At 44.5% G+C, this 24,231-nt stretch overlaps 2 protein-coding genes across 2 annotated transcripts; both read left to right on the top strand.

Moving 5' to 3' along the window:
* Window positions 1-6,377: 6,377 nt before the first annotated feature.
* Window positions 6,378-10,715, top strand: LOC308563587 (spermatogenesis-associated protein 31A1-like; the record flags this gene model as incomplete). Its single annotated transcript, XM_081150794.1, has 4 exons — window positions 6,378-6,560; window positions 8,030-8,090; window positions 8,327-10,596; window positions 10,704-10,715. 4 exons carry the CDS (start codon window positions 6,378-6,380, stop codon window positions 10,713-10,715), a joined length of 2,526 nt encoding a protein of 841 aa, XP_081006920.1.
* Window positions 10,716-11,115: 400 nt separating this feature from the next.
* On the top strand, window positions 11,116-12,150 carry LOC308563586 (spermatogenesis-associated protein 31A1-like; the record flags this gene model as incomplete). Its single annotated transcript, XM_081150793.1, has 1 exon — window positions 11,116-12,150. One exon carries the CDS (start codon window positions 11,116-11,118, stop codon window positions 12,148-12,150), a length of 1,035 nt encoding a protein of 344 aa, XP_081006919.1.
* Window positions 12,151-24,231: the final 12,081 nt, after the last annotated feature.

Genomic DNA, 24,231 nt, shown 5'->3' with positions numbered 1-24,231 from the left:
TCTGCTGCTTTGGGAAGAAATGTTCTGTAAATATCAATTACATACATCCAGGCCAGTGTGTCATTTAAACGTGCTACTGCCTTGTTGATTTTTTTTGTCTGGAAGATCTATCCATTGATGCCAATGGGGTGCTAAAATCCCCAACAAGCCCTGGCTGGTGTTACTCAGTGAGTAGAGCATTGGCCCTCTCATCAAAGGGTTGTGGGTTCAATTCCCAGGCAAGGGCTCATACCTGGGTTGCGGGTTCACTCCCTGTCCTTGGTCAGCACACATGAGAGAGGCAACCAATGTGTTTCTCTCACATCCATGTTTCTCTCTCTCTCTTCCTTCCCTCCTTCTCTCCCTCCCTTTCACTCTCTCTCTCTGCAAAGTAATGGGAAAAAAATCCTCAGTGACGACTAACAACAATAACAAAAAATCCCCAACAATAACTATGCTGCTGTCAACCTCTCCCTTAATGTCTACCAAGATTTTCTTTATTTATTTAGGCGCCTATTTGGGTACATGTATGTTTACATGGGATATATCTTCTTGTTGGATTGATCCCTTTAGTATTATGTAATGTCCTTCTTTGTCTTTTGTTATGGCCATTGTTTTAAAGTCTATTTTGTCCGATATAAGTATTGTTACCACAGCTTTTTTGTTTGTTTGTTTATACTTGCATGGGATATTTTTCCATCCATTCACTTTCAGCCTGTGTGTATCTCTTATTTGGAGGTGGGTCTCTTGTAGACAGCATATATGGGACATGTATTCTTATCCGTACAACTACCCTATGTCTTTTGATTGGAGCCTTTATTCCATTTACATTTAAAGTTATTATTGATAGGTACTTATTTATTGTTATTTTATTATTTATACCTCTGTTTCCCTCTCAATTTCTTTTCTTCTTCTTCTTCTTCTTAAAGCAGTCTTATGGGAGCTTCCTTGCAGTAACTAAATGTATTTATCTTATTGCTTTTGGTGTGAGCCTCTTTCGGTCCATCTTGTTTGGGACTCTGTACTTCCTGGACTTGTGTTTCTTTTTCTTTCATCAGGTTAGGAAAATTTTCAGTCATTGTTCCTTCAAATAGGTTTTCAATCCTTTGTTTTCTCTCTTCACAACAATCCAAATCTGTGGGACACAGCAGAAACTGTCCTGAGAGGGTAATTCAATGCAATACAGGCCTACCTCAAGAAGCAAGAAAAATATCAAATAAATAATCTAACCTTACACTTAAAAGAATTAGAAAAATAACAACAAAAAAACAAACAAATTGAATAGAGGAAAGAAATAATAAAGATCAGAGTGGAAATAAACAAAAAACTGTCTAAAAAAATACAAAAGATCAGTAAACCAAAAAGCTGGTTCTTTGTAAAGATAAACAAGGTTGATAAACCTTTAACCAGACTCATCAAGAAAAAAGAGAAAGAACCTAAATTAATAAAACCAAAAATAAAAGAGGTGAAGTAATGATTGACACCAAAGAAATACAAAAGATTATAAGAATACTATGAATAATTATATAACAACCCATTGGACAATGTGGAAAAATGGATAAATTCCTAGAAACATAAAGTCTTCCAAGACTAAAACAAGAAGAAGGAGAAAATCTAAACCGACTGATTACAACCAATGAAACTGAAGCACTAATAATAATAATAAAAAAGTCTTGGACTCTGGAGCTCATTTTATGAAGCCAACATTATTCTGATTCAAAACCAGATAAAGACATTACAAAGAAAGAAAATTATAGGCCCATATTCCTGATGAACATGGATGCAAAAATCCTCAACAAAATATGAGCAAACCAAATTAAGCAATATGTAAAAAACATCATACACCATGATAAAGTGGGATTTATTCCTGGGAGGCAAGGTTGGTTCAATATCCTGAAATCCAAAGAGATCTCCTAGCAAGACATTTTTAAAATGTAAGCAAAACGTGCATGCAAAATCATTCAAACACTTTGATGATCAAGTAAAAAAAATGAAAACAATGTTTCTTCCACAGGCTCAGATCCTGTTCTTCAGAGATAAGCAATTTTTATCATTTTCTTTTTTCACTATGTACTATTTCCTTGAACTCTAAATAATGCTATAGAATAATTTAATTTGTTTAATCAATTTTAAGTAAAATCTACTGACTTTTATGAATGATAGAGAATATAGCTTATTTTTTCCACTTTCTTCTCCTAAAAGCACATTTTCCATTTGTTCTTTAACCTAAAAATTTAAGGTTTTTAAATCGTTTACTTTCTCTAAATAATATACTTACTATACTTATTATTATGCTTAAATAATATAGTGTCTTTCCACTGTGACCAACATTGGCTGGCTCAGTAAGATGCAGAGATTAGTGCCCAACTTTTCCTCCCCTACAACATTCCCCACCATGGCTTTCAGGTTTTAGCAAATATAAGTCAATGTTTATATGGTCACATCTTATGTAATTTACATTCTTTTTTGTAATTATATTAAACTGTTCCATACTGTGTCCATAGGTTGATTTTGATCATGGAATCTCAAATAAAATAACAGTACCATGATTATGGGTTGTTGTTTTTTAAACACAAGTGCAGGTAGCATGAATTGATTTGTATGAAGGAAATGAAATCATATGTGAACACCTAAGCCTCCAAAAAACTCCAGTCTCCAAAAATCAAGAAGATGAACTATCTTTTCTCTCTCTCTCTCTCTCTCTCTCTCTTTTTTTTAAATATCTTTATTGATTTCAGAAAGAGGAAGGGAGAGGGAGAGAAAGAAAGAAACATCAATGATGAGAGAGTCACTGATCGGCTGCCTCCCTCACAACCCCAACTGGGGATCAAGCCCGCAACCCAGCCATGTGCCCTGACCGGGAATCGAACCCTGATCGCCTGAATCCTAGGTCCATGCTCAACCGCTGAGCCATGCCCGGCCAGGCTCTTTTCTCCTTTTTAAAACATGTATCTTTATTGATTTCAGAGAGAGGAAGGGAGAGGGAGAAAGAGAGATAGAAACATCAACAATGAGAGAGTCATTGATCGGCTGCTTCCTGCATGCCCCCTACTGGGGACAGAGCCCTCAACCCGGGCATGTGCCCTGACCCAGACTCAAATAGCAATCTCCTGGATCCTAGGTCAATGCTCAACCACTAAGCGATGCCAGCTGGGCTTTTTTTTCTTAATTAATTGTTTGAAATGTCATTTCTTTAAAATGTTTTTATTGATTTTAGAGAGAGAGGAAGGAAGAGGGATAGAGAGATAGAAACATCAACAAGGGAAACATCGACAGCTGCCTCCCACACCCCCCTACTGGGGATCGAGCCTACAACTGGGACACGTGCACTGACTGGGAATCAAAATGGTGACCTCTCAGTTTGGGTCAACACTCAACCACTAAGCCGCACAGAGCCAGGTTGAAATGTCACTTTTTAAATTATATGCCATCAACTGTAAAATACATTTCTGAAAAGAGACTCAATCTACAACTGATATCATTTTAGATACCTAAAAATATGGCAGTTTTACTCAACTGTTGTACATTTATGGTACATTATTTTTTATTTTCCAGGAGTTTGACTTACCTTTATTTTGAATGACTAAAAAGAAACATAACATCTCTTGCAGCACATCACCAAGATAACCTAATTTTTATCATTCTCTTTGATAAATGATTGATTTTGGACAGAGAGGTTGCTAGGCCTGCTGCCAGCTCTCAGCATCAGTTTCTTGGATGTTCATTTCAAGTACATTCAGCTGTTCTTGGATCTAATGACTGTTTCTTTCATCAAGTTTCTTTCTCATATTTTTCCCTGAATGAGTGTGTGATAGTTAATTTTCCTGTGTACTTGAGTGTCTCAGGAAGGTTTTCATTTCTTTCATTTTGCATTAACATTTTAGTTAAGTGATTTACACCCTTTGTTTTGTAACATCCCGTCGAGATGATAGAAAGTAAGACCATCCTTTAAAGAAGCATTGGCTTTCATTGACATCAGCCTTTTCAACAGCAATGCTGGAGACAAGACTACAGGGGAGGAATATGTTAAAGAATTGAAAAGAAACAAATTTTAAGCCTTGGATTATATGCAGTTAAGGTCTTTTAAACAGGAAGACACAGGAAAAGATGTTATCAGAAAACAAGGCTTCAAAAGTTGTATTTCACATAAATCCCTTTGGAAATATTTCTAGAAGAAATACTCCAGTAGGAAGAAAAATAAATCTATGAACATGCTATTACTTTGTGGAAAAAATGATTGATGTTAATGGCCTTTATTGTATCCTAAAATGTACATGAAAGTGTAGCACATTCAAATAACCCAGAATTAAAGCTCCAGACAATATCCCCTTGCAATAAGGGCTGTCATGACGCAGAAAGCAAAATCAGAGGAGGTGAGAGGAGGCAAGAGCGCTTGCTCGGTTTGCTGAGATGATACCAATATTGACACACACAAGACACTGAAGAGGAAATTACCATAATTAATGGCATAAACCATTACAATGTAAAAAATTTCCAAATTACATGTAAACAAAAAGAACATTTGATCTATAAAGTGGAAGATGCAAGAGGAGGGGGGAAAAAAAGTATGGAAAATAAAGAATAAACTAAGATGGCAAAATAAATCATAATAGAACAATAAAAGAATCAAGGTAAAGATAGTCAGATAAGAGTTTTAAATGTAAAAAAAATAAACAAAACATTGAAAATAATTGAAAAAATACAGAGGGAAAATATGAATACAGGACGACCTAAGCCCAAATCCTGATAAAAGCTTGAACTCCAGGTGAGAGTGGCATGAAGGAGGAGAAGCCTGCGGCCCACAGAAGTGACAGTGACGCAGGAACGTGCTCGTTCCTGACAGCGCAGCCAGACAAACGCAAATGCCCTTGTTCCCGGAGAGCTGTGTAAACTATTACGACCAGCAAGCAGGACACGCATTCTTTCTAGGTGTACCTGGGTGTTAAGACACTTCCCATGGGAATCCCTCGGTGGGTCCTGACCACTGCTGAGGGGATGCAGAGGGCGCCACAAGGGAGGCTTGTGTGGTGCTCACAGCTCTCTCCAGACGGTTTGGCTGGACCGGAGGGTCCGGAGGGGAGGGCGCGCAAGGCCAAGGCACGCTCGGAACAGAGAACATGTACAGGACACACTAGTGATATCTGGAGAGGCTGCTTAAGACCTGAACCAGCCCCAGGCTTTGACCCCTTGTCTCACCTTCCACCCTACAAACCTTAAGGGTCGTACCTTAGCTCACCCTAGCCCACTCCTGGTTTCTGGGTGTAGCACATGTGCGCATGTCTGAAGGTTTGTGGGCTCTCCCCAGATTTATATGTTGAAATCCTAACTCCTAAAGGTGACCAGTGGTGGGGCCATTGAGTGGTACTTATAATCCCTTATTAATGGGATCGGTGTCTTATAGCAGAGGCTCCAGAGAGACCCCAGGCCTGCACCAGGAAGGGGGCCCTCACCAGAAGGTGACCTCGTGCCTTGACCTTGGACTTCCCAGCCTCTAGAACTGGGAGAAGTAAATTTCTATTGTTTTTAATCTACCCAGTTTGTGGAATTTTTTTCTAGCAGCCCTAATGGACTAAGACAACATGTTTCAAAACTTATGTGGAGAGTAAAGGCTGAGTCAAGAGAACATTTGAAAAAATATTTTAAGTAGAAAATTACGGATTCTTGGATTTGAAAATATTGAATTGGTTTTTGAAAGGATGTGTGTGTGTGTGTACACGTTTCAAAATCTTTGTGCAGTTTAAAGATTTCCTAATTCGAATTATAAATGCTATAAATTTATAAAATTATTATTTAAAGGCTTAACTTCATATAATTCTTTTGTACTTAGATTTATAAATGTTGAAAAATAAGTTATTTTAACTTTTTGTGTATAGGTCGCTCTTATGGAAAATGTGACAAACACTACCCCAAATTCACAAAACTAAGTAAGTGTAAAAGTTCTGTGCCTGGATTTATACAACCCAAGACCATTGTGGGGAAGCTGGAGTTGAGGACAGAGGAAATAGAGTGAAAATCCCCGGGAAATAGCCCAAATTTCAGGGTCAACTTCAGATTTTGAAGAGGTATGAAGCTGATGGGCCTCAAGTCAAGATCTCTAAGGGACAAAGGGAACCGGGTGACATCTGGGTTCCAGATGAAATTAATAGAAAATTGGCTAAGGTCTGACAGGATGAGAGGAGCTGGAAGGAGAGAGCTAGAAAGCCCAGAAGGGTACAGGGACAGGTGGAGCTAGATGGTGGGGCTGGATGGTGGGGCTTGGGCAGCCTCCGCTTCTTATTGTCCCTCCCCCGCCTTCAGGAACCTTTGTGACAAGGCCACAGCTCTGTGATGCGGGCCGGTTTCTGCCCCAAGGGAGCTGCCAGTGCTCAGTTCCTGAGGGCAGCCGAGCACTTCAGATGATGGAGAACCCTCTCTTTTCTCTGAAAAGCGTCATTGCTGCCTGGCTGCGCTCCAGTCCCTCCTTGGTGACTGAGACCGTCCTCGGCATCCTGTGTGGAGCGCTGCTCTTCCTGGTGCTAGTGCACTTCTTAGAGAGCGAGCCTCCCTCACCACCACCTAGGAAACGCAGAACCACCGGGAAGGTAAGGAGCCCTGGGCCCAGACCTCACAGAGATGATTGTTTTTCTATTATTTCCACGTTTCTGAACCACCTAGAGAGACTCCTGAGTTGGGAAAGATAGAATTTCATCCTTCTAGGAACAAGCCTGGTGGGGCTGGGGTTAGAGCAGGCAGGAGGATTTCTACGCAGAGATCTCTGACCAGGAGTCCAGGTGTGGTGGAGGGCTCTAGGCACAGCCCCAAATGCAGTGACCAGTGGCCAAGGCCTGGGTTCTAAGAGCTGGATCGCTGTGGGGACAGGCCCAGAGCCCTGGTTGACCAGCCACCTCTCGTCTGTTGGGGCTGACCCGCGGGCAGGGATTGGAGGGAGGCCCTGAGAGCCTCTGAGCAGAGGCTGGGGGGGCTGCGGTCAGGAAGCAGAGGCCTACCTGAGGGAGCTCAGGCCGCCTGGCGGTCTGAGAATGTGTGTGTGTCTGGAGCAGAGGAGCAGTGATGGAGGGAATCGATGGTGGGTCTCACATAGAAAATTCTTTTTTGCATTTTTCAAAAGAAAACAAAATATTTTACCCACTTTAAAAATAAGTAAAAGCCATCTTTTAAATCAACATGGCCTTATTTCTATCATAAAATACTCAGTGTACCATGCATTTCTGAGTACTTTGGAGAAGAAAAAATAAAGCTGAGAATCCACAGCCTATTTTAGCATCAAAGAAACTCTGATACTGAACATCAGTAATAACAAGTAAATGGAAGAACCAGGGAGCCCCAGAAGGTAAGTGTAGAGTCGTGTTCACGACCCTGAGTGTCTGCCGCTCATCTAGAGAGGGTGAGACTGGGGTCCCGGCCCCTCGTTTCTTCTTGTCTCTCAGCGGTCGGTGGAGCCAAGGCGGAGGAGTAGGTGCAGGAAGAAAAGAGGAGCTTTGAAGGGTGAGCTTCTGCCCCCAGCCCTGCCCTCCGAGACTTTGCCTCCATCTGTCCTGTCCCTGAGGGCCCAGGGTGAGGTCCCTGAGGATGCCAGTGGCAGAGCCTCCGGGAGGCTGCTCGGAGGAGGTCAGAACCCGGATTCTTCCCAGATTCTGTGCTGGGAACGAAGCCTCCAGGGCCTAGAAATGGGTGTTTCCCTAGCAGGGGTGTCCCAGCAGGGACATTTGGGCTGCGTGGACCAACAGTGTCTGACGGGGAGGGGGGACCTCCAGGTCCAACCGTGGGCGTGTTTACCTTCATTCAAGTGTCTCTGAGGTGGTCCTGCCCTTTCTCCCCGCAGGGCAGTGGGGAGGCCAAGGGGGTACTGGATGTGGAAGCACTTTGTAAATGACAGAGCGCCACTGTCAGGAGCCTCCCATCGCTGTTAGGGCTTATGTGGCCTTGGCCCCGAGGCTTGGACTCCTGAGTCCACTCTCCCAGGCGTGTCCCCTAAAGGCCCATGGCACTCAGCCTCCTGTAAGATCCCCAGGCCCTGCTCCACCATGTGACCCAGCCTCCTGATTTCCAGCCTGCAGAGAGTGCCTGCAAGAACTGGAAAAGGCTCGGGGCCTCATTTCTCTTCTTGGAAGGTAAAGAATCTGCCCCTACTCTCCTGGGTCTTCTTTCCTCCCAAACCTATGATGTCACCTGAGAGCTACAGGCCACCGTGCACTGACCTGGGAGGGGGGCCATGGGGACAGGTTGTGGCTGCGGCCCTAGGGTGAGGGACAGCAGGAGCACTGGGAAGTCAGTGTTGGGGCCACGGAGCACCCTGGGCCCCAGGTGCCCACCCCCATCTGACCTGCCCGCCTGCTCCTGGCTGCAGCCTGTGCCTCCATCTCCTGCAGACACGTGGGGAGGCCCCCTGAACGGGGCGGCTTTCATCACCTCTCATGTCAAGACCCCCCTGGTGAGGTGTGCAAAGCAGCGCCTGAGGGAGCCGCCTGGCCCTGCGGGGAGCCTGTGGAAGATGCCGCTCCTGCCATGTCCACATCCAATTCCCCAGCTCCTGTGACTGGGTGCTCACCACCTCTGGCCTCCACCCCGTCACCAGGTCCAACAACCCCATCAGTTTCCATTCAGTCACACTCATCCCTGAGTGCCTCTCAGCCTCCAGAGCCTTTCCTCCCCTTGGATGGCCTTTCACCCCAGCCACATGCACTTTCCCAGCCCCCCTCATGTGCCCCTGATTCAGAGGCCCTCCCTCCACCTCCCACAGCCTCCTCTGCACCCCCAACACCAGACTCCGCTCTCACTGTTCCCCAGGGTGGCTCAGTGGCACGGCCACTGGGCACCATCCCACAGGGTTCGTCTCCACACGCCCCTCAGTCGACTGCTCCAACCCCAGCCATCTCAGGCCTTGGGAACTCAAGCTGTCCCATTTTGGCCCTGTCCCAGTGGCACCTGTCCCACCACCCACCAGAGACTTCGTTCCAGGAAGACTCCACAGACAGACAGGTAGAGGCCAGTAGCCTCCCTTTCCTCACCTCTGATGAGCAGAATCTCCTGGAGATACATGTCACAAAGAAAATCAGTGTCAAGGTTTTGAAAGAAAATGAAAAAGATGCATTATATCAGAAACAAATGAACCCAAACTACCACCTGAATTCTTTGGGAAATACGTGGAAATCACCAGTTGCTGAGCAGGACACCACAACCCCCCAACCCTTCTGGAGCATGAATGACAAACAAGAGCAACTGGCTAGTCCTAAGCAGCTCTATAACCAGCTGTTTTGGGGGCTCCCTTCTCTGCACAGCGAATCCCTGGAGGCTACTGCCTGGACCTCTGAGGGCTCTTCCACACTACAGTCTCCACCTTTCTTATTCAATGGCATCTCGAATGCCTGCCCAGTTCAACTGCAGCCTACAGTATCTCCACTGCTTTCCCATTCCCAGCCCATGTCTCACTTGGAGTTCCCACCTCAACCCTTGTTTCCAACCGTGCTTCAATTCCAGCCCCCACCTCTGGCTCAGCTCCAGACCTGGAGCCATCTCCAACCCTCTGTACCAAGCCTACCGCTGCCTTCTCCACCTCAGATTAGGGCTTGTGGAGTATCTTGCCCCACAGCCCAGAATAAGCCACAATCTTTAATTCCAATTGAGATTCAACACCCAGAAAGGCCCTTGTTGGAGACGCAACTAGAAAGTAGGTGGCATTTATCCTCTGTAGTCAAAAGATCTCAGGAAGTCTTCAGGGTCTTCACTTCCAACCACCCCAAGGACAGACTCCTTCCTGAGAATTTTCCAGTCAGGTCTGAGCTCCAGAAGCAACTGGAGCAACACCTCCAAAACTGGCATATACAACACAGCTGGGAGTTGTCCCCCAAGATCCAAGAACCTCTGGAACTAAGGCAACATCAGGGCGAATTACCAGGGACATGTCAGGCAAGGGGCAAGCATGGGCCCTCCCAGCCCTCTTCATTCACAGGTGAAAGCAGCAAGGATGCACAGAAGATGGGGATCCAGCTAAGCCACAATACAGGGAAGGTCCAAAAAGATCTCTCCAAGGACTCAGAAAGCTCCCTAGTAACGATTCAGATGGTAGACTCTGAGGAGTCAGAAAGAGACCTGATGCTTTTGAGGAGGGACTCCAGAAGTGATTTACTGAGAAACTTAGACAAAAATCCAGAAAACACCCTAAAAGGCCATTTGAGCAGTGAGTTGGGGCAGATGAACAATATTTTGATCCCTATGAGTGTGCATGGATCCTGGCTTGCTGTCAACCACTCTTCTGCCACAGCTGACACTCATGTGGAAACCAAAAATCTAGGAATCTTAAAGGGTTGGGAACCCTGTGTGAACACCTCCCACAGGGTTTTCTTTCTTGATACAGACATTCAAAAGGTGCTAGAAGCACATATCACAAAGTTTCGGGTGAAGCACAGGTGGGGCCTGCCCCTCAAGGTGCTCAAGCCCACGAATCTCATTAAGTTGAAAAAGGCTAAAGCCTCACACACTCAGCAGTTCACCCTTCCCTCCTCATCCGCCTCTGTATCTGGGGCCTACCCGATAGTCAAGTTTGCTGAGTTCCTGGGAAATCCTCCTGAGGCCTGTCTGGGAGGGAGAGTGAAAACAGAAGAGTCAGTTCCCACACTGGTGAGACCTCGCCCTGGCGCCTCACCTGTGTGTGAGGAAATCCAGAGTGTTCTGGGGGGGACTCCATTTGGTGACGACCATGGGCCTTCAAAGGCCTCTCTGACTAGAGAGAAGGGTAGGCCACCTTCTCAGTCTCTCACGCTAACCTGGCAGAGTGGGACTGTGGAGTGGGCTGAGAGGGGCAGACTCGATCTCAGTCCAACTTCAGCAATGGTCTGCAATGAGCCAAGAGGGAAGACTAGGGGTGGGGACTCACAAGACCCCTACAATAGGGTAACAATGCTGGAGGTGAACTTAGGATCCCAATCTTTGAGGGCCAGGGAGACAATGGAGGCAAATGTGTCCCCTGCTCTTCAACCAGAGTTGGGAACCAATGTACTGACAAAGTCCCAAAACATAAATGCACATTTGAGGAGTTTAGGAGCTGCAAGGACCAGTCAAAGCTCCCTATTCCCTATAGTGTCTGTTCTCCAAGATCCAGAAGAGCCATGCCTTAACAAAGAGGTCGTTAATGAAGTTATGTCCATAGTGAAGGTACAGTCAAAGAACCAACCTCAAGACTGTCCCACGGACATGACCCTTGCTGCAGACAACTTGGCTTCTCAGATGCGCCACTGCCACACCCAGAGGATGCCCACTGGAGAAAGGCTAGCTTCCCATGTGTTATGTTGCCTTAAGACAGCCCTAAGGAGCAGCCTAGGGAAGCAGGAGCCCAAGATCTCTAATGTCCAGGACACTTGGAAGAATCAGAGACAAATGATTGCCCCTACCTACAAGAGAGAGGACTGCAGGAGGCCTGACCCAGGAGAGCATGTGGAAGTGCCTGAAAATTTGGGGACCTCTCAAATCAGTAGAATGAGGCCCTCTGCCAGGGCTACAGGAACAGTAGACTCTGTTGACAGGAAATACTTCCAGCTGCGGCCAGAGAAGAAACAGGGTCCTCCAGAAAGTTTCTTCAGACAAAGAATGAAGCTCTTTTTACAGGGGATTTTCCCCAATAAAACACTCAAAGGTCAGGATGCTCTGCAAAAATACAAGCCCAAATCAATCACTGCCCAGAGCCAAGGACCAGTCCAAAGCAGATCAGTTACGGACAACACGATCCCTGAGGCTCAGACACTCTTAAGAGTTGTGGGACAGATGCTAGAGGAGAAAGTGGCCATTCATCATGGACTTCATACCACAAAGTTAAATGAGCAAAAACAGGAACCCCAAACCCCAGGGTGTGGGTGTTTTTCCCACCACAGGCCTCCCTTCTACCCCCAGAAAGGGAGAATGATGAGTCATACAGGCTGCAGTCACCAGGCCAACTCCAAGGACCAGAGTTGCTCCATCAGGGAAGGGCAAGTCAGACAGAAAGAGTCCTTGAAAAGTGTCAGAGCCAATGATGAGCCATTGGGTCTGAGTCACCTCCCATCCCGGACCCTCAAGAAGACTTTGTCTCCAGTCAGTCCCTGCCAGTATGGGCCAAATATGCCAGGTGCCCTAGGCCACCATCAGCACTGCCCGAAGCAGTGTTTTTCTCAGGGAGGTGTCTTGCCTGGTCAACCGTAAACATGTCTCCAACAAAAAAATCAGCCCACTTTCTCATTAACACGTTCAAAAAATTTAATTTTCCTCTGTTTTTTTCCTCATAAGGCGTTGGTGTGGTGGCTTTTGTCTGTGGTGTGCTCGGTATGCCCTTTGGCTTCTACAAGGGAGGGGCATCGAGGAAGACTGACCGTGGCATTGCCAGCTCACTCCTTATCTAAAGTCCCTTCATTGCACTTTCCGTTTTCACAATTCTGTAATGACAAAAAACAAAAACTACTCTAAAACAAAATGAGAAAAAACCATGAAGACCCCACCCCAGGACCGGGTTCAACCCACCTTTCTCCTGCTTCCACTCTACTTTGAACTTTATGCAACTCTAGGGGACAGGTTTATAGGGACATCACAGGGCTGGACATTCCCACTCAGTCTCCAGGAAGTGTCAGAGCAAAGTGGATGAATGTTTGTGGGGTAAGGGAGTGGAGGTTGCTGGGCCCTGAGTTCAGAAGCAAGAGAACTCTTGCCCCTGGATATATCGGTGGGAAATAGATAGCATCTGCCCTTAAGGCCCCTTCTCTCCCTGATGAAGGCTGGGGTGGAGATGGCCCTGTGAACCCTCTTAGCTTCTCCTGGATAAAATGTACAGCTCCCCCCCCCCACTCCTGCCTTTCCCACACTTAGAGCCCAGTGAGGATGGTACTTCTTGCTCTGTGTGTGTATAGGTGGGTGTCAGGGAGTCTGATGAGGGCTGTGTTCACCTCTGCACCAAATGAATGAATGGCCATGGCCGTGGGTCACCTGCCTTCCCCTATGTTAATCCTAGAGAAGCGGTTCTGACTGAATGAAAAGGAGTGTGACTGAATGTGGTAACTGACAGACGCTCTGAACCTTGGGAGGAAAGTGGGTGAAGAATTGAATACTTTGGATCTAAGGCAAAATGGCATCAAGTGTTCATAAATGTGCAGTGACCAAGGAGCTCTGATGTCCCACTGCCATCTACTGGCCTGGGGGGCTGCACCCCAGGTCTTCACCTGCTCCAGCTCCAAGACGACAGACCTAAAGAAGCCACCTCTAGGGCCAAACTTGTGAAAGTGAAGCAAGTCAGGGAGGGTTAATGTCCTCACAATAGTTAATAAGCTTGAACATGCTCACCTCCTGAATTCTAGAAAGGATGACCTGATAGGTGCGGAAGCCAGACAGGTAGGGGAGTGGAGGTTGCTGGGGCCTCCCAGTATGGTAACCTTTGCAGAAACACGTGGCCCAAGGACTGCTCCATGGGGGATGTGGGGACTCAAAAGTCTGAGAGACTAGCTGCCATCACGTAGTATTACCTGGCTCCAGTCTTGCTTACCCCAGAGCCAGGAAGGAGAGGCCATCGGACAGGGTTTGCCACACGGGAAGGTGGAAGTGATCCGCCCAGAATGGGGGGTGCAGCCCAGGAGCGGTCCCTTTGTGCTCTACTCCTAGTGCAGCTTGCCTCCTCCCCACCCCCAATCGCACAGGAAGCAGGAAGACAGCAATTTCTCTAGTGACTGTGAGGGTGGGTGCAGCAGTGACAGCTCGCTCAGGACCTGTGGGAAGGGGAAGACCAGGAAAGAGAGTGCTTTGGGCCCTCAGGAGCTCAGGACCTCGAGCCTGGCTGTCACTGGATGTTCTCGGGCACAGAGAAGTGAGTTCTTGGCGTGGGGGGATCTCGATGTGGATCCCACGTTCCTGTCAGAAGAAGTGCCACAGACTGACTGGGATGCTGACGAAACAAACACGGAGGAGCAAGTCTCACTGCCCATCGGATGCTGCTCAGCCTTCCATAAGGTGCAGGATGCCAACTACAGAGAGGCCCACACAGGGACCTCTCTCACAGACACCCCCCCAACAGGGAGACACACAGAGACATCAGAGACACTTCCCAACAACGACCTCTCAGACACACACAGAGACTTCACAGAGAGACTCCTCAGAGACACTCCCAACAGACACAACATAGACCTCACAGACACTCCCAGCAAAGGCAACACACAGACCTCACGGAGACACCTCCCAACAGAGACGTCCCCCACTGAGATGACCCACACTCCACACACACAACTCAGAGACCTCACGGAGACACCTCCCAACAGAGACGTCCCCCACTGAGATGACCCACACTCCACACACACAACTCAGAGACCTCACGGAGACACCTCCCAACAGAGACGTCCCCCACTGAGATGACCCACACTCCACACACACAACTCACAGAGACCTCACGGAGACACCTCCCAACAGAGACGTCCCCCACTGAGATGACCCACACTCCACAGACACACAACTCAGAGACCTCACAGATATCTCCCAACAGACATGTCTCACAGTCACTTTCTGGAGACCTCATACTAAGACCCCACACAAATTTCAGAGACTTCTCAAAGATACCTCCAACACAGACCTCACCCAGAGATGATACACAGAGACCACATATGGCCTCACAGGGATCTCACATGGGAACCTCACGGAGAGGCTTCATCTAGAGACAGGACACAGAGACTTCCCACAGCCCACACAGACTTGGCACAGAGACCTCACATCCATTCTTCAGGATCCTGAGCATCACCCATCGCCAAGTCCTTCCCCCGGAACATGAAACCCCTTAGTGACTGGCAGCACCGAAGAGGCATCAGCTGTGCCCCTTTGAAACCTTCCAGACACTAAACGCTGTCAGTGTTACACTGAATGGGGGCGTCTGCTTGGGGAAGTGCTTGGGAATTTTTGTTCTTTTGTAGTATCACCGCCTCTGAACACAAAATCACAAATTCCCTGTATAGATTTGTAAAATTAATTGTTCCACAAGTTTTCATTAGTTGGAGAATCACAAATTTTAAACACAACTAAAACACTGTCAGTCTCCAATGAGAGAAAATATCCTTCGTCCAGTTTGTTATTGTCCAGTCAAATGCTGTCACTGTCACATTTCTATTTTGTTGGGGACAAGACCTGAACTTGACATGCCTTGCTTGTTCACTTTGGGACATAGCGGTGTATAATAAATGGGCGCTAGGAATGAAATAGGCCAGGAAAGAGCCTCTGGACTTCACAGCCACCTCCCCAGGGCCAGCTGCTATCACAACACCGTGCACATCCACAGCTCACATCAGATTGGTGGTGGTGGTTTTATTTTTAACAAGCTAACAGTTATGAGGGCTTTCACTGGCAATATTCTTATATCATCTGGCAAAATTATACTTTTTAAATATTTTACTCCTTAAAATGTAGCAATGCCTTCTGATATGATTGCACATATTCCAGGCTGTAACACAGCCGTAAGGTTCAGCTGACATACTTAAAATGTGAGCTATTAGGGTTTCATTTTTTAAAAATTCTATGAAATGTGTATTTTCTAAGACAGCCAGCATCCATTGTTAATTACAGAGCTGAAAAAAGGACACGTGGCCTAAACTAATTTTGAAATATTACAAAATGCATCAGTCCATGCTGAGAACGACAGCCTAATGGAGGCACAGAGGAGGGGCTGCTTTCACACCAGAATGGAAGGCAGTGGACACTCAACCTTTGCATTATAATAATGAATAACAAAAGGCCTCACCTGTTGGATATCCAGCACTTCCCAAAGGGTGCACTTTGATGAGGCTACATATTTCTCACTGCTCATAGGAAGCCTGTTGTCCTTGCCTTGGTGAAATCTCTAATGACAGTTGTCAAGCAGGTATCGCTGGTTAAGTCAGATTACCCATCGGCATGATGGCCTCACAGCCCTTTCTCCAAGAGGAGCGGGGCTGACACCAGGGCTCTCTTGGCCTATTTATTTCAACAAAAAGTAATCATTTTTTCTGTTCTCCATAATTAACAAATGTGGAACTGTCAATATTTCTACTCTACTCCCTTAAGTCATTGAGTCATAAAGTGATCGAGTATAGTCATGGTATCATCTAATAGTCCATCGGATCTTTCTTACAGCACAACATATGCTGGGTAAGTGTATTAATCAGAACAAAATGGGATCAATTTGAGGACAGTTCATAGGGGAAAATATCTTTTTCAAGTTGACTTTTAATGGGGTTAAAATAAGTGATTGTTCTTTCATCGTTCGAATTAAAGTTGCTCATCAGGGTGGTCAGAAAGTCTGGAAATATGGGAAATGCCCATAACAAGTCATTTATTACTACATGTTGAATGCGCTGGTCTTCAGTAATTCATAGTTCAAAACCATCCAGTGGCATTCCACCTAATTGTAATAAATCCAAAGTCTCACCTGTGCCTCAAAGTCCTGCCTGATCACCTCCCCTTCTCCATGTTGCTCTTCTCACCATTGCCCCCCTTGCTTAAGGCAACCCAGCCAAATTTGCTTTTCCTTCTGGCTTTTACTCAGCCACCACAGGTAAATAAAGAACTCTTATAACTTAATGGGCAAACAGTTCAATTATGTTGGGCAAAAATTTAATGAGTTACTTCACCATAGAAGATGCATGAATGGTCAATAAGCACATGAAAAAGTGCTCAGCATTATTGGTCATCAAAAAAAATTAAAACCACAATGAAAATAACTTCACACCCACTAGAATGACTAAAATTAAAAAGATTGATCACACCAAATGCTAAGAGTGTGGAAAAACTAGAACTCATCCATTGGTGGTGAAAGTGTAAAATGATGTACTACTTTGGAAAACATTTGGCACTGATTTACCATATAACCCAAAAATCTCACTCCCAAGAAGTTACACAAGAAAAATAAAAACATGTCCACACAAAATGTGTATACAGAAGTTCATAGCAACAACTTTATTCATCATTGTCCCAAACTGGAAACAAAGGTCCATCAAAAGGCGAATTAATAAATACATTTTAGTATATCCATATTACATAGAAGGGAATGAAATGTTAAAACAACATAGTTGGATCTCAAAATATCATGGGTAAAAGATATGGACACAGTACACACTGTAAGACTCTATTTATATAAAATTTGAGAACAGGAAAATTATAGTCACGGGAAGCAAATAACTGGTTGCTTTTGTAGGAAGGTGGGGATTGATCACAAGGTGCCTGAGGAAACTTTCTGAGTAATAGAAATTGTTTATATCTTGATTGTGGTAGTGATTACACAACTGGAAAGCACAAGGTCTCGGTGGCCCTCAAGCTGGGGTCCTACACGTCCAGGCGGGGCCAGGCCTGGAGCCAGCCCAGACTGGGCTTTCCCCTGCAGGCCCCTGGACTTGCTCCAGCCTGAGTCTCAGAACTGGACCCAGGGTCTCAGTGTGGCTTTCTCCCTTTTCGGGGAGGGCAGTTTGATCCCAAGGACATGCGGCCTACGGTGCTCTGTGAAAGGCAAAGGGGCTTCTGGCCACTGTTGGGGAGACTGGAGCCAGTCAGAGATAAAGCCACAGTTGTTTCGTTGTTTGCTTTTGGTGTATTTTTTTTAAACCCAGAGCACTGAATTTTCGTTTGCAGCTGCTCACCTGAGGCTTTGGTGGAGGAAGGGCTGGGGTGGGAGGCACTGGAGGAGACGTGGAAAAGCGGTGGCCGGGAGACCTGCAGCCTGTCGTACCCCCCCAAAAGAGAAGGCCATTTTTCCTAAGGGGTGCATGCCCCTCACAGCAGCCACAGCTCAGGAAAAGGAAAATACCTCTTGCTAGGAGATACAGCTCACCCCACCCTCAGGAAACCTGCCTGCCACACCCTGCATTTGGACCCCTGCAGAGAAGGCAGCCGTAGTGGCTGAGCCTAGACGTTTGAACAGTCTCAGGGAGCATCAGTGACTAGCTTGCAGGTGGGGCCATCCACCCCAGTGTCCGGGGAACCTGACTGGTGCTTCCCTCTCATGGGATTGCTGATAGTTTCCAGCAGATCCCACTTGAATGCATACAAGGATCTCTGCCCACCAAAGGACAGGAAAATATTCAGGGACACTCTCAGAGGAGTGGCTCTGGGAACTTGCCCACCACCACACCCACCACCTTCCCTGATATCTGAATGGCACTTTCCTTTCATAGGAGACACAAAGGTCTTATATTCCCAATTCCACCTAAAGCCCTTTTAGAAACTGACTTTTCAGTGATTAGGATTGACAGCTGGCCAGCAGGCGAAGGCAGGCAGAGGCAGAGCCCGGGAACCTGGGGAAGTTGGATAACCCTTCCCTGGGCCCTGTGTCGCTAACAAACTGGCTTAAAGAGCAGCGTGGCCCCTCCCTCAGCCAAATCCTGTGCAGACATTCACAGACTGTGGAGTACTTGAAGTTTCCAACTGGTTGCTGAGAGCCAAACACGCACAGCTCCTGACAGTGGCCACCACCAAAGTACCTCCCGGAGGCCCACAAAGGCAGGCAAAGGGGCCAGCCTCAGGCAACAGAGGAGCCGCCCATAGGGAGCGCCCGCAGCACTAAGCTCCGCGGAGCCCAAGGCCACCTGGCTTGTATTTGCATCAGCATCTTTATTGCTTTGTTATTTTTGTCTTTCTTTTTTTCTTTCATATCTATGACTTTCCCCTTTCCTTTTCTTACTCTATTTTTCCTTTCTCCTGCTTTCTTTTTTTCCCTTTTCTTATTTTTTGTCTTTCTTCTTTCTCCTTTTTCATAATTTTTTTCTTCCTGTTTTTATACCATTGTCCTTCCCTTATTCTTTATTCTTAATTTCTTTCCCTGCTACATTTTCATATTATTTTTTCTTCCCCTTTTATTCCTTCTTGTATATTTTTACGCTTCTTATTCTTGTTCTATTTTCTCTTTCCTAAATCTTTTTTCTTTTGTGGTTACTTTTGTTGTCAATAAATCAACAAACAAGTGCTGGCGAGGGTGTGGGGAAAGGGGAGCCCTGGTACACTGCTGGTGGGAATGCAGACTGGTGCAGCCACTATGGAAAGCAGTATGGAGTTTCCTCTAAAAATTAAAAATGGAACTGCCTTTTGACCCAGTGATCCCACTTCTGGGAATATATCCTAAGAATCCTGAAACACTAATCAGAAAGAATATATGCACCCCTATGTTCATAGCGGTTTACAATAGCTAAGCTCTGGAAACAGCCCAGATGCCCATCAGTAGATGAGGGGATAAAAAGCTGTGGGGCATTTAAACCATGGAATACTATGCAGCTGTAAAAAAGAAGGATCTTGTACCCTTTGAGACAGTATGGACGGACCTGGGAAGTATTATGCTAAGCGAAATAAGCTAGGCAGAGAAAGATAAGTATCATATGATTTCACTAAAATGTGGAATCTAATGAACAATATAAACTGATGAACAAAACAGGACCACAGGTATGGATGCATGAAACAGAATAACAGATTTTAGTGGGAAATGGTAGGAAGAGATTAACCAAAGAACATATATGCATATATGCATAACCCATGGACACAGGCAATAGTGTGGGCAAGGCTAGGGGTGGGGTGAGGGTTGGCTGAAGGGAGACAAAAAGGGAGAAAATGAGAGACATCTGTAATACTGTCAACAACATCAAAAAAGCTAAAAGGGAAGAAAAATGTAACCCCCCATAGGTAATAAGAAATAACAAATAAGAAAAGACATTGATGTAGGGCTGGAGTAGGTTCTAAAGAAATTTAGCTACCTAGAGAGTAGGAAGGTTATAGATAGTTCCAGGTGAGAGGAGAGTGAACAGAGCAGCAGGGAGCAGCACTCAAGGCTCAGGGAAGAAGCTCTTTACCAACCAATATAAAAGTGTAATTTTCTACAACTTCACAACTGGTACAGCCTCACTTCTGTGTGTCAACTAAATATCAGCCCTAATAATATAGACCTTGTTCTCACTGTTTTATAATTTGCTAGTTTTTCATTAGGGATATGGGGTTTCGACATGATTTTTGTGTATTTATTCAGATTATTCTTTCTTCTTAATCTATTCCTGTCTAATTACATTGATTTTTTAAAATATGTCTTTATTGATTTCAGAGAGAGGAAGGGAGAGGGAGAGAGAGAGAGAGAGAGAAACATCAATGATAAGAGAGTCATTGATTGGCTGCCTCCTGCACGCCCCCTACTTCAGATCAAGCCTGAAAACCGCACATGTGCCCTGACCGGGAATCGAACTATGATCTCCTGTATCCTAGGTCGATGCTCCACCACTGAGCCTTGCCGGCCAGGCTCATTATACTGATTTTTGAAGATAAAACCAACCTGGCATCCTCAGGACAAACACCACTTGTGTATGTACTAGTCTTTTTAGATATTGTTGGATTTGATTTGCTGAAATTGTGTTAAGAATTTTTCCATTTATACATTTTGGTTTTGTTGGGTGGATTCCCATAATTCCCTTAGGCTCTGTTTACATTTTTTGATTCCTTTCTGCTCTGAGAACCGATTAATTTTAAATGACTTGTCTTCAAGATTGCGGATGCCTTCTTCTGCCTGTTTGAGCATTTTTGAACCCCACTTGTGAATTTTTCAATTTAGTTATATTGTTCAGCTCCAGATTTCAGGCTGTTTTCATTTTAATAAATTATCTTTTTAAAAAAATATATATATTGATTTCAGAGAGAGGAAAGGAGAGGGAGAGAGAGAGAGAGAAACATCAATGATGAGAGAATCACTGATCGGCCGCCTCCTGCAAGCCCACGATTGGGGATGGAGCCCGCAACCCGGGAATGTGCCCTGACTGGGAATCAAACCCCGATAGCCTGGATCCTAGGTTGATGCTCAACCGCTGAGCCACGCCTGGCCGGGCTTAATAAATTATCTTTGTGATATGCTCATTTTGTTCCTACATCATCTTCCTGATTTCTTTCTTTCATTATTTGTGTTGTCCTTTTGCTCTATGAGCATATATAAGACAGCTGTTTTATAGCTTTCATCCAGGAAGCCTGTGGCCTGTGTTTCTTTAGGGCCCATGAAGGGGATTTACGATGTTCCTTTGAATGGGCCATGTTTTCTTGTTTCTTTCTATGCTTTTTGAGCTTGTGTTAAAAAATTCGCACTTGGAGAAACAGCTCACCTATTCTTGCAGACTGGATATGTACAGAAGACTACCATCACTAATCAGCCCAGAGTAAAAGTTTAAGTCTTCTGAGATCTTTTCTGAGGATGATGCATCTTCTCTGGGCCTGTGCATGGGCCCCTCTCCCCTCAGTGCTCCCACATATACAGCTGCTTTTAAATGTCTTAACTTTCCTAATACTCTCACCACTGGCTTCTTGAGCCTTCAGTGTTCTTTTTTATTTCTCTGCCTGTAATCTTTGACCTCCAGGTGTGTACAAGTCTGCAGTTGCTGTAAAGTTTCCATGTGCCATGGCACCTATCCCTGCTTTAACAGCCACCTACCTGATATACAAAATGTCCCACCATTCCCATCTCAGTTCTGACTCATGTGAGACAGAAATCAGTCTCTCAGCTCCTGTCAAGCCAAATACTGCAATCAAGTTGCACTCTTTTTCACTCTTCTCCCACAGCAGAACCAGTAATTGGGTGGTTTTCACCCTACTATCCCCTACTGAGGCAGGAATGGGTCAGGATGAGAATGAGCAAAAATGTCATGAAAGATCCTACCATTCTGAATGTGGATTTTTTGACTGGTTTCTAGAGCTCCCAGCAAGCAATGATACTTTTACTCGGTCCATTGTTTACTTGATGCTTTCACTGTGGTACAGGCCTGAAGCTTCCTCCTCTGTCATCTCACGTCACTCTTCTCCAATTTTGAAAGATGGTTTTGCTGAATAAAGAATTCTTGGTTAAGAGTTTTTTCAACATTTAAATATATAATCCACTTGCCTTCTCTCTTGATGCTTTCAAAATTCTCTATTTGTTTTTAGCTTTGACACTTTACTATGTATACTCTCTTTGTGTAGATACCAAGTTTGTCTTGTTGAAGTTCATTGAATTGCTTGGATATGGAGATTCATGTATTTCATCATATTTGCGAAGTTTCAGACAATATTTCTTAAAATATTTCCCCTTTCTGTCTCCCTTCTTCCTCTTGAATCCCTACTATGTGTATATAGTCTTGTGCCACATAACAATGTTTTCATCAATGACAAACCACATATACAATATAAATGAGCTGAAAAATTCCTATTAGCCTAAGGATATCCTAGCTCTCATAATGCCATAGCTGTCATGACCATCATAACGTCCTAGTGCAACACATTACGCACACGTTCTATACAACCTATTGCACTGCTAGTTGTATAGAAATATGGCCTATGCAATTCTAATAGTAAATGTCACCATTGATGTTGTGTAAGTGCACTCTATGATGTTCACACAATTCAAAATCGCCTACTGATGCATTTCTCAAAATGTATCCCTGTCATTAAGCAGCACAAGACTATTTCAGCTAATTGGTGGTGTCTTATAAGTCTCTTAGGTTCTGCTCATTTTTCTTCACACTTTCCTTTTTCTGCCCCCACAATGGATACTCTCAATCAGTTCTTCATATTTGCCAATTCTTTATTCTCTGTGCTCAAGTCTGATTTTGAACCCATCTAGTGACATTTTCATTTCAGTTACTATGCTTTTCAATTCCAGTATATTTGATTTTGTTTTGTAGTCTTCATCACATTATTAATATTCTTCACTTTGGGAGACACTGTTCTCCTGATTTCCTTTAGTTTTTTTGTTCTTTCCTTTAGTTCATTTACTTCTATGGGAATATTTAAGAGGGTGATTTAAAGTCTTTGTAATGCTGGGTTATCTCATAGACAATATCTATTATTTTTCCCCACACACAGGCCATGCTTTCTTGTTTATTTCCATGCCTCATAACTTTTTATTGAAAACTTGTTATGTTGAATAATATAAAGTAGAAATTCTGGCTATCTCTTCTTACCACGGTTTGCTGTTGTAGCTGTTTGCTGTTGGTGTTGCTCCTGTTTGACTCTAGCTTGCATTTGGGAAGATGTAATGATTGTTACAGGTGGACAGGAACTTTCCTGATGAGAACCCTATACTGCTTTTATGATTTTATTTTAAATTAACATCAAACAGCATTGCTTTTCTGGACATATTCTTCTGTTCCAGGTTTCTAACATTTAACATTTAAACCTTTGACAAAAGTGTATTACACATGGTCACCTAGGACTTTTGTGTTTTTTAAATCTATTTGATGGAAAGTATTCAGTGGTGAGATTATATATATATATGTGTGTGTGTATATATATATATATACACACACACATATATATACCTTCACATTACACCATGGACTGTGAGTGCCTTTTAAACCACTGCAAATAGTCTTTAGTGCCTTTGAATCCAATCAGACTAGAGAACCAATTCCAGAAATCCCAGAATCAATTCAGAATCTTTTGTTAAACTAAGGTACAAAAACAAGATTGGCCCTGGCCAGGTGGATCAGTTGTTTAGAATGTCATCCTGTACACCAAAAGGTTGTGGGTTTGATTCTGGTCAGGGCACATACCTAGGTTGCAGGTTCGATCCCCATTCATGGCATTTAAGGGGAAGCAACCAATCAATGTTTCTCTCTCTCCCTTCCCCTCTCTCTATAAAAGAAAAAATACAAAAACAAGACTGAATGGTTGTTCCTAACTGTAATGGATGAAGTGAAAGAAATGAAATCATTACCTTAAGTCTTCAAATTCCCAGCTAGAATTATACATAAAAGACCGAAAAGAATCTACCTCTGTCTGCCCTGGCCAGTGTGGCTCAGTTGGTTGGAGTGTCATCTCTGCCCCAGAAGGTTGCAGTTTTGATTCTGGCCAGGGCACATACCTAGGTTTCCAGTTCCATTCCTTTGTTGGGCACGTGCGCAGAGGCAACCAATAGATGTCTCTCTCTCACAACAGTTCTCTTTCTCTCTTTCTCCCTCCTTAAAAAAGTAATTTGAAAAAAGTAATCTATGTAAGCCCTGAAAGAAGCTTTTATCTCCTGCTGTCACAGAGCTGACATTTTTTAAAGCAAAACCCAGAGATTCAGTTTTAATTACAACGTGAGGTAAATTTCCAATTCTGCAGAGGGAATTCTGTTAAAAGTGAGTTTATTTATTTGGAAGAATGGATTCTTGAACACTGAAATAAAAACATATGTAAAGGTTCTGATGAAGCTGGGGGCAAAATTTTACTAAAACTTTTTAGCTTGTAGAAATAGGCATACCACAAACCACCTAAGTTTAACCTTGCTTTGTTTCAATAAACTCTAATAACTTCCTCTAAGGA

This window comes from Miniopterus schreibersii (genome assembly GCF_964146895.1).
Source record: "Miniopterus schreibersii genome assembly, chromosome: 11".
NCBI classification, from domain to species: Eukaryota; Metazoa; Chordata; class Mammalia; order Chiroptera; family Miniopteridae; genus Miniopterus; species Miniopterus schreibersii.
Note: the sequence above shows the minus strand (reverse complement) of the source record. Positions and strands in the feature narration are given on the sequence as shown.